Source organism: Moschus berezovskii, chromosome X (genome assembly GCF_049115385.1).
Source record: "Moschus berezovskii isolate FMDL1 chromosome X, NW_MosBer_1.0, whole genome shotgun sequence".
Lineage (NCBI taxonomy): Eukaryota > Metazoa > Chordata > Mammalia > Artiodactyla > Moschidae > Moschus > Moschus berezovskii.
In genome coordinates, this window is record NC_142488.1 from 126,178,639 (window position 1) to 126,196,851 (window position 18,213).

Genomic DNA, 18,213 nt, shown 5'->3' on the forward strand with positions numbered 1-18,213 from the left:
CAACCCACTCCAGTGTTCTTGCCTGGAGAATCCCGGGGACGGGGAAGCCTGGTGGGCTGCTGTCTATGGGGTTGCACAGAGTCGGACACGACTGAAGTGACTTAGCAGCAGCAGCAGCAGGGAGGTGTGAAGAGAACTTAGTGTACATGGTATAGCAGTGTCATTTTTTAGCCTCTAATCAGAAAAAAACATTGCAATAACCACAGGGAGAATTCATTATATTCTTAGGAATGTGTTTTTTCTGCTTCTTTTCTTTGACATGACTTGTGTGATGTCTTTGAGTCTGGATTTATTATACAAACACTGGTACTCAATTAACTGTGATGAAAACTGACTTAGTAATGGTAGGTGCTTTTGCCAGAGACCCACTAGCAAAAGTGATTTTCTCAGCTGTGTTTACTTCCTGGGGCGACTGTTTCAAAAGAAGTATTTTTAGATCAAGTTTGGACTGTGAGTTCAAGATGGAGTATCCCTTCTAATTACCTGTCTTGGCCTCTTACAGAGTGACTTTCTTTCAGAAGTTTAGGTGAAGGATTCAGCTGGGTATGCTAAAAGTACTGTTGAGTGGACTCTTAACTCCTTAGAAGGCCTTTCAAGCCCTTCTATCTATAAAAGTCCATTTCAGTGAGTGAATATATCGGAGGTTCTGGGCCCATCTGGTATTCTAAAAGTTGAAAGGGTTCTTTAGTCATCTTTTTAATTTTTCCTGTAGGAAAAACAAAATGTGACCGGGTTGAGTATTGAACAGTGTTCTTTATATTTTTATGCATACTCTGTTGGAAACGTGGGGAATTTTTCATTAGTTTGTTCACATTATTAGTATGTTAGGGCTTTCAGGCACTCAGTACCAGTAAGTAAACAGTCTCAAAAGAATAGTGCTGCATGGTATCTTGAGACTGGAGGAAAAGGCTTGGTTCAACTTTCATAAAGAGGATCTTACTGAATAAAATGTTCTACCTTCTGAAATTGTCACTTAACAAAAACTGAGTTTTCTTGTTAGCTGATCCACCGCAGTGTGTTTTGGTAAGGTAACCTTTGGTCCTTATTTTGGCAATTCAAATCCAAAGTTTTGGGTTTTTACCCCCTCTTATTTCATCATCAAGCTCAACACTAGGTAATTTTTAAAATTTTATTTTATTAATTTTTAGATAATGTTCTAAAAGTAAAAGTTGCTTCTCAAAGAAAGAGCCATTTCTTTCTCTTTTGTAGCTCAATAGTAGCATACCAGCCAGCTGGAGACAACAGCCACACCTTTGATGTCACGGCCATGTTCAAGTCTATTGGGATTTTCCTTGGAATATTCAGTGGCTCTTTTGCGATGGGTGCTGCTACTGGAGTGGTGACAGCTTTAATATCCTTTTATTATATTTATCTTTTCTTATTAACTTTACAGAGTAATGTAATACTGTGTTCTGTGGTCTCCCCTATTTCCGCAATTGACATCATGTTATAATTATTAACTTTATAACCAAGTACTTGGTTTGAATTAGGCAATCATCTTTACCAATAAATAAATAAAAGAATTTCATTGCTTTGTGTAGGGCTTCATGCCCTTAAACACTCACTACAGAATTTTATTTAGGCATAGTGACCCTTTGGGGGTGAATTTTAAGGTTGTAGACTGAATTGATATAAAAGTAGGTATTTTCCAAAGAGCCTCTTGGGTGTTCTGTATGGCTGTTCAGCCTGGCATCCTTTTACTCTTCATTTAATAGGACGAATAAGAATGTATGATCTTGATACCAATTGAATAAAATAAAGTTCCCGGGTTAGGATAGATGGGAGTTCATCTTAGCTCTCACCAATTTTAACCTTATGCTCTCAAGTCCTACACATTACCACTAGTTTGCTTTTAGAAACAATTGAGCTAGTCATTCTTGTATTCAATCAAAAAATTTACTTTTTTTCTTAGTCATTGCAGTTTCATGTTCATAAGTTAAAATATAATAGAAAATGACAGTTTAATAAATGGATCTAAATTTTCTCTTATTGGATTCTTTAAGTGCAAGTATACCTAAACTTCTGGAACTTCAATTTTCTGTTTTATATCAAACTTTTCATTCTTCAAAAAAATTTCTTGATTACCTGTTATATACCACATGCTATGCCCTGTGTATCACAGATAAACAAGACCTCTTGTGGCCTCTGCCTTTTGGAACTCGTAATGTAGAAGAATTGCTGGCACCGCACTTCATGGGACCTCAGTGTAGGAATGTGGAGGGTGAGGAGAGCAGGGAAGATGAGTAGGATTTGATTTCTAAAGAGCTTCCAGATCCAGAACTTTCAAGGTACTTTCATAGAAAACAAATACTTTTCCAAGAATATATTCATTTTCTATACTTCAGTTTTGTGCTGGAAGAAGCTTGTCTTAGGGCTTTTTCTCAGGCAAACTGAGCCCTAAAGGGACAGTGAAAACAGTTCTGAAGAAGGACCAGGCCAGCACGTATCTCTTTCCTAGCGTAAGTTCCTTGAGGAACTTTATCATTGTGTTGTAGTACACATTTGTTGAAGGAAATGTAGACTCCAGGCTCAGATTTGCCACAGCTTGATACAGGCCCTTCCACTGGCAACTATCAAATACTTGTTAGACTAGTATGAGTGAGTGACATACCTCAGTTTCCTCATGGGATACTCTACATCACAGGGAGGATTAAACATCAAATCTCATGAAAATGACATTTTTACTAGGTATAAATTGCTATTATTATGGAAGCTGTCTTGCTTTGGGTCTTAAATAATAGAGTTGGCACGTTGTGTATCTGATCTGTCACTCCTGTCCTTTACTGTCATGTCTGTTCTTTACTTGGATTAGGAAGGCAACCCACTCCAGTATTCTTGCATGGAAAATTCCATTGACAGAGGAGCCTGGTGGGCTATAGTCCATGGGTCTCAGAAGAGTCAGACATGACTGAGCACACACACACACTGTTCCTTACTGCATGGTTTCTAACAAAGCATGTGATACCCAGAAAACAACTGGATGGACTAAGCTGTAGAGCTTCCTCATGGAAGGGAGGACTGCTGACTCCTTAGTACAGTGCTTGTGTTCAGAATTTCTTCACTTTGGTGCCTCTTTATTCTGTGACTTTTGCTTTCAGGCTTGCCTTGCTTTGACTATTATTTTTTCTAGTAACACTTCTGTATTATGAGATTTTGTTATCAACCTTGACAGTCTTACGTGACAAAGTTCACTAAATTACGAGAGTTCCAGCTGTTGGAGACAGGCCTGTTCTTCTTGATGTCCTGGAGTACCTTCCTCTTAGCTGAAGCATGGGGTTTCACAGGTAGGTTACTTTCTTCTTTTAATTGTAAACCCTTATAGGGAGTGACTTAGCCAGGGATTTTTTTTTTTCTATGTGTGGACCGACTCCTCTAGTGTTTGAGCACTCTTGTTAGGGTTGGCATTTATGCTGTCATTTTAGAATGTAAAAGATTTTCAGTGGAAGCGGTTCCTCTCAACAAAGTAAGTCACAGCTGAAAAATTTAACTCTAAACATCTAATTTACTTCTATGAATAAGATCCTTAGTATAAAAGTTGGGAACATGCCTTTGATGTGAACTTGAAACTCATTGTCTTTATAGGTGTGGTTGCAGTGTTGTTTTGTGGCATCACACAGGCCCATTATACATACAATAACTTGTCCACAGAGTCTCAGCATAGAACTAAACAGGTAAGAGAAACTTTATAGTTTGTCAATAAACTTTTTTTTGCAGCAAAACAATTTTTTTAATTGAAAAATAAATTTTGTTCTGTTCAAAGTGATTCTGCTCATTTCAGTTCCTCTTCTGTTGGCTCCAGAAATAGATGAGACTGGCAGATTGAAGGGTGACAGCTTTTAGGGTAGAGATGGATCAGCAGAGTAGCCAGGGGCTGTTACTGTTGTGATTCCAATGGTCCGTTAGCTTCTTTTCCTTGTTTTTCTCTAATGACTTTTTTTCTTCTAGTTTTATTGAGCTATAATTGGCATACAGCACTGTCTTAAGGTTAAAATGTACAGAGTAATGGCTTGATGAAATAGTGACCACATCATGTCATATAGATACAAAATTAAAGAAATAGGAAAATTTTTTTCTTGTGATGAGAACTCTTAGGATTTACTCTTAACTTTCATATATAATATATCACAGTGTTAAATATATTTATCATATTGTGCATTACATTCCTAGTACTTGTTTATCTCATAACTGAAAGTTTGTACCTTTTTACTTCCTCTATCCAGTTCCCCTCTCCCTACAACTTGCGTTTGTTAACCACACATCTGATGTCTTTTTTCTATGAGTTAGTTTATTTTTGAAGTATAATTGACCTGTGACACTGTGTTGTCTGGGTATGCTCAGTCACTTCAATCATGTCTGACTCTTTGTGACCCTGTAGACTATAGCCCATCAGGCTCCTTTGTCCATGGGATTCTCTAGGCAAGAATACTGGAGTGTATTGCCATGCCTCCTCTAGGGGATGTTCTTGACCCACAGATTGATCCCACATCTCCTGTGGCTCCTGCATTGCTGGTGATTCTTTACTGCTGAGCCACTGGGGAGGCCTGTAACACTATGTTGGTTCCTATTATACAGCATAGCAATTTGGTTTTTATATACATTTCAAAATAATCACCATGATAAAAGATAATACCTTATTATTGACTGTATTCCCCAAACTGTGCCTTTCATCCCATGACTCATTTATTTGGCAACTTAAAATTTGTACCTCTTAATCTCCATCACCTATTTCTTTTCTTCTCCCAACTCTGTCCCCTCTGGCCACCATCTGTTTGTTCTCTGTATCTATAACTCTGTTTCTGGTTTTTTTTCTTTTTTTTAGAATTCATATATAAGTGAGGTCACATAGTATTTGCCATTCTCTGAGTTATTTCACTTAGCATAGTACCCACTAGGTCCATCCATATTGTTGCAAATGGCAAATTTTAATTCCTTTTCATGGTTGGGTAATATTCCATTGTGTGTGTGTGTGTGTGTGTGTGTGTGTACACCGCATCTTATCCATTCATTTGTTAATAGGCAGTCAGGTTGCTTCTATATCTTGGCTATTGTTAATAATACTGCCGTGAACATTGGGGTGCATATATTTGCTGATCTCTTAAGTTCAAATGCATTTCCCCCCCTTGCCATGTTTACTGTTTTTGACATCATATTTTACATCATTTTTTTTGTTTATCTCTTATTGCAGATATAGATTATTTTACTATCTTTGTCTTTTAACCTTCCTACTAGGATTATATATGGTTGATTTATTACCTTTACTGTTTATTTGCCTTTACAAATGAGATTTTTTCCTTTTATAATTTTCATGCTTCTAGTTGTGGCCTTTTCATCACAGTGATGTAAACAGGTGGAGGTGGGCAGGTAGCAGGGCAGGGAACAGAGCACAGGACTATAATGTGTAAGCCCTCACTCTCTTAGTGAGTGCTGAGACCCATGTAAAAAGTGAAATCACCTGGCAGGTGGTATGAGAGTTGTCATGAAGCACTCTTTGTCAGGATAAAATGATTTGAGCTGGGTCTTAGAGCCTGTAAAGAGAGAAGTATCTGGGACCTGCCATATTTAGGGATTAATTGAGTGGGGGTGTAGAAGACGAGGGTGGCGGGATACCACTTAGGGTCCTTCCCCAGCATTATGGATGGGAAGTGATGAAAGTTAGACTAATGCAGTGGCCGAGACAGCCAAGAACATTCCAAAAGAGAAATTGTCAGGGTTTGGAGGATGAGGGTGAGAATGACTGAATATGGGAATTGAAGAAGGGAAGTTGAATGGGCAAGTGAAGGGAAAACATTTATAGCTTTTTCTGTGGGACCAGAAATGTCATCTCTACATTTGCTTCCCTCTGAATTACATGTATTGGAGGATATACATGAACATTACATATTTGAAGTATCTGTTTCAATATTTTAGTAAAACTCATGTTTTCAAATTATGTAGATTTTTACTGGACTAACCTTTTGAAATTTTGTTTCAGTTGTTTGAGCTTCTCAATTTCTTGGCAGAGAATTTCATCTTCTCCTACATGGGACTGACACTGTTCACCTTCCAGAACCATGTCTTTAACCCAACATTTGTAGTAGGAGCATTTGTATCCTTTATTATGTATTCTGTTTTGGAAACTTCTTTTTAAATTGAGATTTGCACGTGTTTTCTTGGGGGTGGGATGATTGATAAGAATTTATAAGATTGGTAAGAATTGATAAGGATACATATATTTTTATAAATAATATGTATAATAATAATATATATAATATTTTCCTCTGAGTAAAGTAAATAAGAATTTCAACTCTTTTATCTAGTCTATTCTATTTACGTTTTTGTTTATTGCACAAATAATACTGACAGATTGAAATGACAAGAAAAAGTTTCCTACCATTCTGCCAACTCCAAAGGATTAAACTATTTGTCCTCTGTTACTGAAGGGAAGAAAGAGAGATTGGATGATGGAGAGCAGTTTGCAGTCTGTGCCACAGGGTTGAAAGATGGAAGGAGGGTTGCCCACTCTCTCCCTCTCCGCTACCCTTCTCTTTCTCTCTCTCATTGAGTTTTTAAAACCTAGTTGAAAAGGAGACGCTGATTACATGAAAGAGAGCAAGCAATAGTGCCAGCCTCACAGAAGGCAGGAAGAGATGGAATCCAAAGCAGTGGGAGGGATGGGCCTCCAGTGGGAGGAAGCACAGCTCTGCCATTGTTCCAAGAGAGGGTAGAGTATGTAGAGATGAAGGTACATTTGCAGGATGGCATTTCTCTGATTACTTCTATTTTTATCTGTAAAGTGGGAGGTGAGATCATCTGCTGAAAGTGAGATAGGAGCAGGTGGCCTATCAGTTATCTATTATGTAACAAATTACCCTAAAATTTAGCAACTTAAAACAACAAACGTGTTATTTTGCAGTTTCTGAGAGTCTGGAATCCAGAAGCAACTTAACTGGCAGGTTAAGTTGGCAGGCTCCAGTATCCCTCATGAGGTTATAATCATGCTCTGAGCTGGGACTGTACTCTCTCAAGACTTGACTGGGGATGGAGGAGTCACCCCAAGCTCACTGACATGGCTATTAGCTGGAGGCTTCAGTTCTCCACGTGGACCTCTCCATGGGGCAACTCACAGGGTAGATTCCCCAGGGGGACAGAGTGAGATGAGAGAGCACCAAGATGGAGTGCAAAGGGCCTTTTAAGACCTAATCTTAGAGACAATGTACCATCTCCCTTCTCCTGTTTTCTATTGGACACACACAAACCCTGGTAAAGTGTGAGCTGAGACTACACAAGGGTGTGAACACTAGGGAACCCTCTAGGAGGCTGGCTCCCATAGATGATAGGAGTTTTGAGGAAATAGTTGTTGCAGAGCGTGGAAAAGTGCATTGACCAAAGAAATGCAGTAGAATCGCTGAGCAGTGTTAGGGACCCATTTGAGTTTGAGGATCGCCGAAGAATTGATGCTTTTGAACTGTGGTGCTGGAGAAGACTCTTGAGAGTCCCTTGTACTGCAAGGAGATCCAACCAGTCCATTCTAAAGGAGATCAATCCTGGGTGTTCATTGGAAGGACTGATGCTGAAGCTGAAACTGCAATACTTTGGCCACCTCATGCGACGAGTTGACTCACTGGAAAAAACTCTGATGCTGGGAAAGGTTGGGGGCGGGAGGAGAAGGGGATGACAGAGAATGAGATGGCTGGATAGCATCACCGACTCTGTGGACATGAGTTTGAGTGAACTCCGGGATTTGGTGATGGACAGGGAGGCCTGGCGTGCTGTGATTCATGGAGAGTCGGACACGACTGAGCGACTGAACTGAACTGAACTGAGTTTGAGGAATAAATCTTAACAGTCGAGTCAGTCTGCCCTGTTGTATGACTTTATCCAGGACTGTTTAGCTATAAGCATGGAGAAAACAGATAGCTGAGTCCATCTGAGTTTGGAGTTTTGTCAAGTTGGTGCAGTGAAAACAGGGGAAAGGGATCGCTGAGTATTGGAAAGAGTTTTATTAAGATACGGCTAGAAAAGGAAATGAAGAGGGGAGAGGACTTACTGATAGAAAAGCAGAGGGGTCTTTGGACTGGAGGTCTCAGTGAGATGGAAGAATTATCTGCAATAGATGGATGTAAAACATGGAAAGAGAAATTGTGGTCAGAGAGCGGGATGTTTGAATTAGTGATTTTCAAAAGAAGTAGTATTTTAAGAAACCACCTCAGAATGAAGATTTTGCCAAAAGAGATTGTCAGAAATATTTTCTTAATTAAAACTCTAAGTAGGATCTGTGTTAGAAACTGAAGTATTACTGAAGTACCGTTCTACCGAGTCTTAGTCTTCTGAGAATGAACTTCAGGCAGAAAAAGATAAAGCCTTCTTCATAAGAGAAGAACCTTAACTGGAAGACTCCCATGAGATCAGTAACTTCATATCCTGCTAGTCTTTGAGAAATTTTTAAGTAGTCAAGTGGCTTGAATCCACAGTACTTACCCAGAACCAAGGCTAAATATTTTCTGTAGGTTTTCGAGTCTGTTAGGAGTTGAAATTCCTCAAAACAGAATCCTACCATGGAAATTGACTCTTACCAGGAGATACTTATTCTCTTTCTGGCTGTATTTGTTAGGATATAGGTTTGGTTTCATGTGGCAATTCCCAGAGTTAACTGAGGTTTAAAAAAGATAGAAATGTATTTCTCTCTCATGTAAAAGTCTGTACTGGTATAGCAGGCTCTGCTCCACAAAGTCACCGGGGACCCTCACAGCCTTGTAACCATCCTTAAGGAGTTGTCCTTGTTCTTAGGGACCGAGGTGGCTCCCGCCTCAATCGTTAGCCATAGTAGCAAAATCCTAGAAACAGTACAAAAGTCCAGTGATAGGAATGTATGGTCTAAATAATGTTAACAATAAAAATAATTATCCTTAACCTATTAATAATTTTAGATTGCTATTTTCTTGGGAAGAGCTGCCAATATTTACCCCTTGTCCCTCTTACTTAATTTGGGTAGAAGAAGTAAGATTGGATCAAATTTTCAACACATGATGATGTTTGCTGGTAAGTTTTAACTCTCTCTTTCTTGCCTCCTCCAGGAACAACTCACAGTGCATATACCAGTCTGATTTTAGATGGAAATAATATGCCGATAATATATTAGACTCCCTTAAACATTGAAATTGCAGCCTCCAATAAAACATCCTTTTTAAAAGTGCCCCAGTCTTTTCTATGGGAGTTTTCTCATGTTCTATTTCCAAATTCCCAGTTCAGAACTATGTTAAGTGTAGTGGAGGAGGTAAAGATGAACACATTTTCACACAAAAATCTGTATGTGCATGTTTATGGCAGTTCTGTTCATAATTGCCAAAACCACAGCCCAATTGTCTGTCTTCCAGTGAGTGAAGGAGTGTGCAAAATAATGGCACCTCCATGTCATGGAATATTCCTCAGTGCTAAAAAGAACAAACTAGTGATACATAGAACATATATGAACTTCAGAGGCATTGTGCTGAGTGAAAGAAGCCGGGCTCAAATGGTTTCATTCTGTATGTTCCATTTACACGACATCCTCAAAAAGACAAAAACCCAGCAATGCAGAGAAAATCAGTAGTTACCAAGAGTTTGGTAGGATTATGAGAGGTTAGACCAAAAAGAAGGTAGCACGAAGGAATTTGGGAGAGAGGTGATGAAACCGCTGTGTCTCGGTTGTGGTAGTGGTCACACACCTCTATACATTTGTCAAAACTTATGGAACTGTACCCCCAAAAGAGTGAACTTTAGTGTAAGTACATTTTAAAATAGAGTTTAAAAAATTATTAAATGATCAATACTTGTGAGTATCATCTACTAATTCTTTTTGTATTTGGTTGTATATACCTACGTATGTTGAAATATGTATTTGTTCATGCTATTCTAAGGTCTCAGAATGTACCTTATGTGTTTGAATTTATGAAGTTCATGTTGTCCTCCTCCTATTCCTTTGTAGGCCTTCGTGGTGCAATGGCGTTTGCCTTGGCCATTCGAGATACGGCCACTTATGCCCGGCAGATGATGTTCAGCACCACACTTCTGATTGTGTTTTTTACTGTGTGGGTATTTGGTGGTGGCACCACTGCCATGCTGTCATGTTTGCATATAAGGTATGTATTGACTGGGGACCTCATTTTAGTATTAAAATGTTATTTGGGTTATTTTTCTTTTAACCATGAGAGAATTTTAAGCTTAGATAAGTCCCAAATATTTCATTTCTTCCTTATAATAAGCATATAACATGTAGCACAGAAAAAATTGAAAATATTCGAAGGAAGAATAAAAACTATTGTTAACACTTGGAGGGATCTTTCCAGACCTCTTGCTCTGCTCTATGTATTTTTTTAACAAAAAGAGGCAACACTATAGGTACTCTTATAAACTGATTTTTAAATATAATATAGCATAGACATTTATGTTAGTAAATATCATTATTTTAATGGCTGCTTATATTATAATTTATTAACCAAGTCTCTACCATTGGACTTTTGTGTTGTTTTTAGGTTTTTGTGATTATGACTAACTGAGAATTTTGCTCTTACTATTATGATTAACAGTGTGAATGTCTGGAAATGCTATTGGCTATTTCCTTAGGATGCATTCCTCAAAGTTGAATTGCTTGGTCAAGGGATATGCATATATTTAAGGCTTATTATTTGTATCTCCAAACTGGATCAAAAATGTTCTTGTATCTGCAGCATATGAGACAGTCTGATTTATCCCAGCCCAAATCAACAACTAGATATTATCATTCTTTCTTATCTTCATGATCAGCACCGTTTCTGACCTGACAATCCAAGGCCAAGGTTGTAAGATCTTAGTCTTGAATGCATACTAGTTACTGTATTCAATTGGAAAAAGCTCCCTTGTATCTCAGGAGTTCTGCGTTTGTTTCCATGGGTACAGCAGTCTATAGTTAAAGGCGTTGTAGGTTTTACTTCTTCTTTGTTTGCTGTAACTTCATAGATCTGAGAGCTGCTGAGCTTCCAGAATGTGTAAGGTTCATTAGAGAAAACAGTATTTCTTTCACATCTTATAGAGTCCATTCTCCATTTTACGCCTTTCTTTTAATACTCTAATAGCAACCAGCCATAGATCAGGCTTTGAATGTTGTTATGATTGTCTTTCTCTCTCTTTACTGTTCAAATCCTTTTATTACAATTCCTGTGCTGTTATTGTGGATAATTGAAAATACATCAAAATAATGTTCTTGTAACCCTGATTATTACTTCAGGGAGGACCTGGCATTTGTTGAACACCTTCTATGTGCTGGGCATTGTGCTAAGTGCATTTTATATATTTATCTAATCACAATCACTCCATTTTATAAGTGGGGAAATAGAGGCTTTAAAAGTTTCTAGTTGTTCAAGCTCATAAATACTATTAATGGTGGACAGAGGAGCCTCCAGTCTCACTTGATTTGTCCTAGACCTCTGCATCAAGAAACGAGGATGGTCCATTTTGGAAGGATTAAGCCCCTTTTTTTCCCTCAAGAGTTTTAAAACGAAGGTTCTTCCTTACTCTACTACGGAAATCAAAGCCAAAGCTAAATGTAAGATAATTGGAATCTCAGTGTTCAAGTAGAATCAGTTCTCTTCCCTAACTGCCTTTGACACGTACTAAACCAAATACCCATGTTTACCCCACCCCCAGAAAAAGCTCCTCAAAAACCTACCTACTCACATAAAGCTGAATCCACCTCACCAGCTTTGCAAGCTTTTTGGCCCCATCTTGCCTGTCCTGTAGCATAGTTTGGCATTCAGTTGTATACATTATCTTACAGTCTTAGGTTAACTATTATTATTGTTGTTTGGGGTTTTTTTGTCCTCTTTGCAGAGACTGGAATTTAAATTTCTCTTACCTCCCCCAAAATTTGTTGAGTATAATTGTGAGAATACTAAAAAGTCCTTCAGTTTTAACATATATGCAGGATTAGGCTTGACTTTGAGTTCTTGCCCCTTTGTTTAGTAGTTCTGTGATCTTGAGCAAGTTCTTTATCCTTTCTAAGCCTCAGCTTCCCTGTCGGTAACATGTGTGACAGTACTTTCCTCCAGGGTTGTTGTAAGGATTCCTGAGCTCATGTCTGTAAAGCTCTTAGTACAGTACTTCAGATGTGCCTTTTATCCATTTATTTGATGAATACTAATTTAGCACCAACCGTGTTCCCAGTGTTTTAAGGTAAAATTTAGTGGCTGTCAACTGGCAGCGATTCCCCACAGGGGCATTTGGCAATGCCTGGAGACATTTCTGATTGTCACGATCAAAGAGAGGGGGCTGCTACTGGCATCTTGTTGGTAGAAGCCAAGGATACTGCTGAACATCCCACAAGTACACAGAGCAGCCCCCACAACAAAGAATAGTCCGAGCCAAAATGTTGGTACTGCAAAGGTTAAGAGACCCTGATCTGGAGAGGTACAGTGGTAGTAACAAGACAGAAAAGGTCTCTGGTCTCATAAAGTCTGTACTGTAGTGGGAGAAGACAGATAGTAAACTAGCAAGTAACTAAATGAAGACTATTTTAGATGATAAATCCTCTGATGGCAAACACGGTGCTATGATAGTAGGTGGGCATAGAGTGTATTTTATAGATGGAGCTCAAGAAAGGTGTCCCTGAGGTTACATTTGAGCTTAGGATACCTGAATGACAAGATAATGCCAGTTAAGCAGTGAGCAGGAAGAATAGTGGTCCAGGCAGAGGGGAGAGCAAGTACAAAGGTCCTGAGGCAGGAACAAACAGCCTGTTGAATGAAAAGGAAAAAGCCTACCTAGCTGGAATATAGTAACCAAAAGGGAGGTAGGAAACAAGGTGGGCAAGATCCTTTAGGGGCAGGGCTTGGCAAATGTGTCCTGTCAGGGGCCAGAGAATAATATTTTAGGCTTTGAAGGCCATATGGTCTCTGTCTCAACTACTCAACTCCAGCATGGAAGCCCCATAAGACAATACATGAATCAGTCGCCATGGCCATGCTCCCACAAGACTTTATTCACAAAAGCAGGAGGTGCACCAACTTGCGTGGTTGGTGGACCTCGGCTATTGGTTCTAGTAGGACACAGTAAGGAGTTTGGATTTTAAAATCCTCTTGGAACTTCCCTGGTGGTCCAGTGATAAAGAATCCGCCTGCCAATGCAGGAGACATGGGTTCGATCCCTGGTCCAGCAAGATTCCACATGCGTTGGAGCAGCTAAGCCTGTGCACCACAGCTACTGAGCCTGGGTGCCCTAGAGCTTGTGCTCCGCAACAGGAGAAGCCACTGCATGAGGAGCCCGTATACTGCCCCCACTCGCCACAACTAGAGAAAACCGTCACACAGCAACGAAGACCCAGAATAGCCATTAAAAAGAAAATGTAGTATAAATAAAATAAGAATATCTTAAAAATAAACTTTTCTGTTTAAAAATAAATAAAATCCAGTTGGCAGTCTTGTAGGATTTCAAAGCAAGAACGTGATGTCATCTCTCCTGTTGTGTGGACAGTGGCTCCTCAGTGAGTGAGAGCCAGCCAACTCTTCCTTTGTCCTTTTGCATAGTTTTTGACAGTCACCTTTGCCTCCTTGTTGTGTACCACACATAGTTTGCACTTCTCCATCCCTGAGCCTTTGCTCACACTGTTGGCTCTGCCTGGAATGCTCTTCCACTCCTAGGAAACGACATACCTCAAACACCTCCTCCTTGCACCCTCTTCTTTTCTCTCAGAACCACTCTTCCATCTGCTTACTGTAGAGTACCTCTGTTATAGCACTGTTTTCAGTCAGCCTTGTAATGGCGATGTTATTATAAGACCTACCATTTAGTAAGTGTTAATGATGAAGAACAGGGAAGTCTGGCATGCTGCAGTCCACGGGGTCAGAAAGAGTCGGACACAACTGAGCGACTGAACAACAACAATGATGTATCACTCTTTTAAAATCTTTAGACACATTTTCTTGTTTAATCTTTGCATCAGCTCTGCCTGGGGGCCATCGCCCCCATTTCTCAGGTGATAGAACTGTGGTTCATAGGACCGCATGACTTGACTAAATTCAAACAGCTAGAAAGGAACTGAGGTCAGATTGGAACCCAGCTTTCCTGGACTGCAGAGCCCTTGGGGGTTGTGCTCTAGTTATGTCTGTCTTTCCCACCAGTCTGTGAACTCCTGAGGGCAGGACTGTGTGTAAATCATGTCTATGCCCTGTGCTTAGCACAATGCCTGGCAGGTAATAACTGCTCTGATAAATGTTTATTATGTTAACTTGGCCTCCAATACTCTTCCATCCGAGAATTAAACTTGTGTTGTCAAGACCACTAGATGTCACTTGAGATACACAAATGTGGTTAGAGTTTAATATGGCGAAGGAGGTATTAAATAGCTTCTGGCCATCTTAACAAAGAAGAAATGAGCATTTCTTGGAATTCTGAATCTGGTTATGACCATCTGTTTTTCAGCTATTTGGCCCTGATTCTCTTGCCTTCCAGATAAGGTCGTGCATCATTTTCCTCCCTTTGGTGTTACTAGGCTGCTCCTGCCGCAGCTTCTCACACTGCTGTTTTTTCTGTGTTGTCTGTAGTAATAGCCTTAATCGATAAATATTTGACTAGACTAACTAACTAACTAGCATGTGCTAGACTCTGGGGATACAGAGATTAATTGGGACATGACCTTTACCCTCAAGGAGCTCACAGTCTTATCTGGGGAGACTGACAAGTAAATAACTATACTGTACTAAGTATTATAATAAAGGAATTAGAAAGTACTGTAAAAGCCCAGAGGAAAAATGATCCTGACTGAAGGGGTCATAGAATGGTTCCTTTGGAACTCAAAGAAGGAGAACAAAATAAGGGACAGTACAGTTCAGATAGAGGGACCAGCACAAGCAGAGGCATGGAAGCTCAGGAGAGGACAGGGTCTGGGGCGAGGAGCAGTCGGGTCTCGCTACCAGTGGGTGTTTGGGCAAGGGTGGTTAATTTGAAGAGTCTTGAATGCCACATAAAGGAATTTAGATCTGACCCTCTGGGTTATAAGCTGCTCTCAGAGACTTTTGTAAAGGTAGTAAGCCAGTGAGCTCTCTGCTTGAGATGGCTAACTCTCAGGGAGAGCCTGGCAGCAGGGGACCCTTACAGCCAGTTGCTCCAGATGCTGTGAGTCAGAATGAGGTCCCAGCTTGAGCAGTTGAAATGGAAAGGAGAGAGGATCTGAGAGACAGTTTAGAGGGAGAATGAACAGAGGTGGTGAGTGCTCAGATCGAGGAGATAGAGGAGTCAAAGAGAGCTTCTCATAATGAAGCTGTTCCCTGAGATATGGAAAGCAGATTAAAAAGAATCATGAAGAACCAAGGCTAATGGCTATCCATTCGCCTATGGAAAAACACCCTGGAATTGGACCTTCTCTTCAGTCATCATAACAGAATGTTGCCAGGAGAGCTGAGAGGTCTGAAAACATGCAGCTTCCTCCCAGAACTGCACTGGGCCAGCCTTGTTTGTGTAACTGCCCTAGAGTTCTTATTCAGCCACTGGGGCAGCACTGATTGCCCTGACTCCTGCTTATTGTGGACTTGGTCACAAAAGAAAAAGTTATTTTTTCTGAAACTGGTAAGTGGGATTGGCTTGCAGGAAGAGAAGGTTAGTAGACCCTGCTTGCCTTAGGAGTCAGGCTGTTGCTAAGGAAAGTGGCAGGAGCCAAAAGTCTACAGCAGCAGCCTTTGAGAAGCACAAAAATATTAGTCATTTCATAGCTTCTGTGTTGAGAAAAGTAGTTGCCTAAGAGTGCTTGTATGTGAATAGGCTTTTTTTTTTTTTGGCTTCAAGATCTCATTTGCCTTTTGTGTTTTTCTTTTAGGGTTGGTGTTGATTCAGACCAAGAACACTTGGTAAATATGCATTTGTGTTGTCCTGGCATTTCTGTCGATTGTGTTGTTGCTTGGAAAGAAAACAAATCTACTGTAGACTTCATGCCACTGTTATTTAGATACTGTCCTATTTGCATCAGCTTTTAACTGACATCATATCATTCCTGGCTTTTCTCATTGCTCAATAGAGACAAAACTGAATTTTAGGGCGTGTGTGGTTATCAAGGGTGACAGCTCCCCTATCTGTGGGCAAGGCTGGTCTTTGGCCACAGACAAGAGTAGTCCCTTAAGCACTCCTGGGTTTTCAAGTGACTGTTCTGGCACGGGGAGCCTTTTTCCATTTTGGTTTGTGCATGAGGTCTTGTCTCTGATGTAAGGCCTACTCCAGCTGCTTTTCCTGTGCAACTTTCAAATTGGATGACCAGCAGCTGCCCTTGAGAACTGCCTGGAAGCCTTGGGCTCTTCAGCCAGGCTTCCCTGCCTGTTCAGGAGAATGTGCTTTCTTATACTCTGCCTCAGCCTTGCCTATGTTTACTACACTCCTGTGTCACTTTCTCTATTGTTTCCTTGAACCAGAACTTGGTAGACTAGTTCATTGTAACTCAGTGCTTTCTCTAGACTGACCACCTTTTTCTGGTATTTTCCTTCCACCTTTTAATGCTTTGTGAGCACAGCTGAATAGGTGCCTCTGCCCTAGACATGAGATGGGAAATCACAGAAATGAGGTTTTTGAAAATGGAAAGCATCTCTTTAAAAACAACAGTTCTTTTTCTTGTCTGAAACAGGCCCTGGTCTACTTGTCTTCAGAGTGTAATTAAAAAAAATTTTTTTTGTCAGATTCATTTCCTGAATGCTAATTTTGCTAGCTATCGAGTGATGAGTTTGTATGTGACCTAGGACACACCTGCCTCTTTTGTGTTCAGAACCTTAAAGTATAATTTCATGGGCTTGAAATAATTGTACAAACCAGGCTGGATGAATTCCCATAATGCTGAGTTCCTGGGGTAGTTTCCAAAGGGTAATAGCCCCTCAGTGCCTCCACCCCCATGTCAAAACAAGAGTAGTGATCAGACAGCTCCCCAAACAAATGCTTGATCACCATCTGTGTATGCCTCTACCTGTTATGTCCCCTGTGTCACCACAAAGGACAAATGGAAATGGAGTGACAGGGAGAGAGCCAGGTAGGTGAGTACCTACTGTGACATCCAGAAAAAGATGTCATTTTTACTTTGCCCTCAAAACTGTGGATGCCTTGGCTTGTATATTGTTTACTCAATATTTCAAGTGTCCACTGGGAAGCACAGAGTAAGATTTTAGTAACTATGGAGCATGTAGGGGTTAGGTTTACAGGTGTTCATGTGGTGAGGGGATCGTGAGATTTGTAGATTTGTTGCTCTTCAAAAAGTGGAGCTATACAAACTAATGCTTCCTGATGTGAAAGGAAACACTGTAAGCCTGTGCAGTGTTCTCAGACTTTTTGTATTGTGTGTTTTGATACCTATTGAGAGGAAGATTCACTTATTTTGAGGATCAGGAAAAACAGGAACCAAAACCCAGAAACTAAATTGTACTCTTCGAAAATCATGGAAACAGAACATTCACGCTGGAAAGAGCCTTTGAGTAAGGTTCGCATTGTATTCATGAAAAAACTCAGGCTGGGAGGGGAAGGGACTTGCCCAACTAGTTCACATCAGAGCCGAGATGAACCAGATGACCTCACAGTGCCACTGCTGACTGTTCCGTGTTATACATGAGGATGCAGTTTATGTTTTGGGGGGAGCTGTTTTTGAAGAGATCTGCTTGCTGTTAGTTTTCCCTCCTACCCAGCCTGGCTTACCATGGAATTTCCCTACTTACTTAAAGTTTGCTAGTGTTCTAACAACATAGTAGCATCTTTGAAAATACCAGTTAGTTTTGGGACCCATGACAACTCCCAAAGATCAGAATGTTGATGGGATGTTTTCCACTTAAGGTGCAGTTCACATTGTGGGTGTAAGGCTTTCAGATTTAGGGGGTGGATTATCCCACATTAATTTTTCTAAATGCCAGTCGACTCATAAATCAGGAAGCAGCCTGAGTAATAGAAGTGTTCAGAAAAACACTTCAGTTTCTTATTCCTAAGCTGCAATATACAAGCTCTTAACTTAGGCCATATTTGTAATTCTACAAAGCAATGACTCTTAAATGAATGTGTTTTTTGTCTTTATGTATAGATTGACTTATTTATTGTCTGTTTTCAGGGTATTCCTGAAAGTGAAAGAAGAACTACCAAAGCAGAGAGCGCGTGGCTCTTCCGGATGTGGTATAACTTTGATCACAAGTATCCTTAATTGAGAAAAAGACAGTATGAATATGAATGATAACAATTTAATGGAACAACTGTTTTGACTGACTGCTCTCTTCC

The 18,213-nt window shown here is 40.1% G+C and overlaps 1 protein-coding gene across 1 annotated transcript in view; it reads left to right on the forward strand.

Annotated features, from left to right (window-relative positions):
• Positions 1 to 18,213, forward strand: part of SLC9A6 (solute carrier family 9 member A6) — a 49,844-nt gene that overhangs the window by 18,653 nt on the left and 12,978 nt on the right. The window contains exons 7-14 of the mRNA XM_055393837.2: positions 1,210 to 1,351; positions 3,179 to 3,284; positions 3,583 to 3,671; positions 5,972 to 6,085; positions 8,907 to 9,018; positions 9,944 to 10,097; positions 15,800 to 15,830; positions 18,050 to 18,129. Coding sequence (XP_055249812.1) covers positions 1,210 to 1,351; positions 3,179 to 3,284; positions 3,583 to 3,671; positions 5,972 to 6,085; positions 8,907 to 9,018; positions 9,944 to 10,097; positions 15,800 to 15,830; positions 18,050 to 18,129 — 828 coding nt within the window. The remainder of the gene's footprint in view (positions 1 to 1,209; positions 1,352 to 3,178; positions 3,285 to 3,582; positions 3,672 to 5,971; positions 6,086 to 8,906; positions 9,019 to 9,943; positions 10,098 to 15,799; positions 15,831 to 18,049; positions 18,130 to 18,213) is intronic.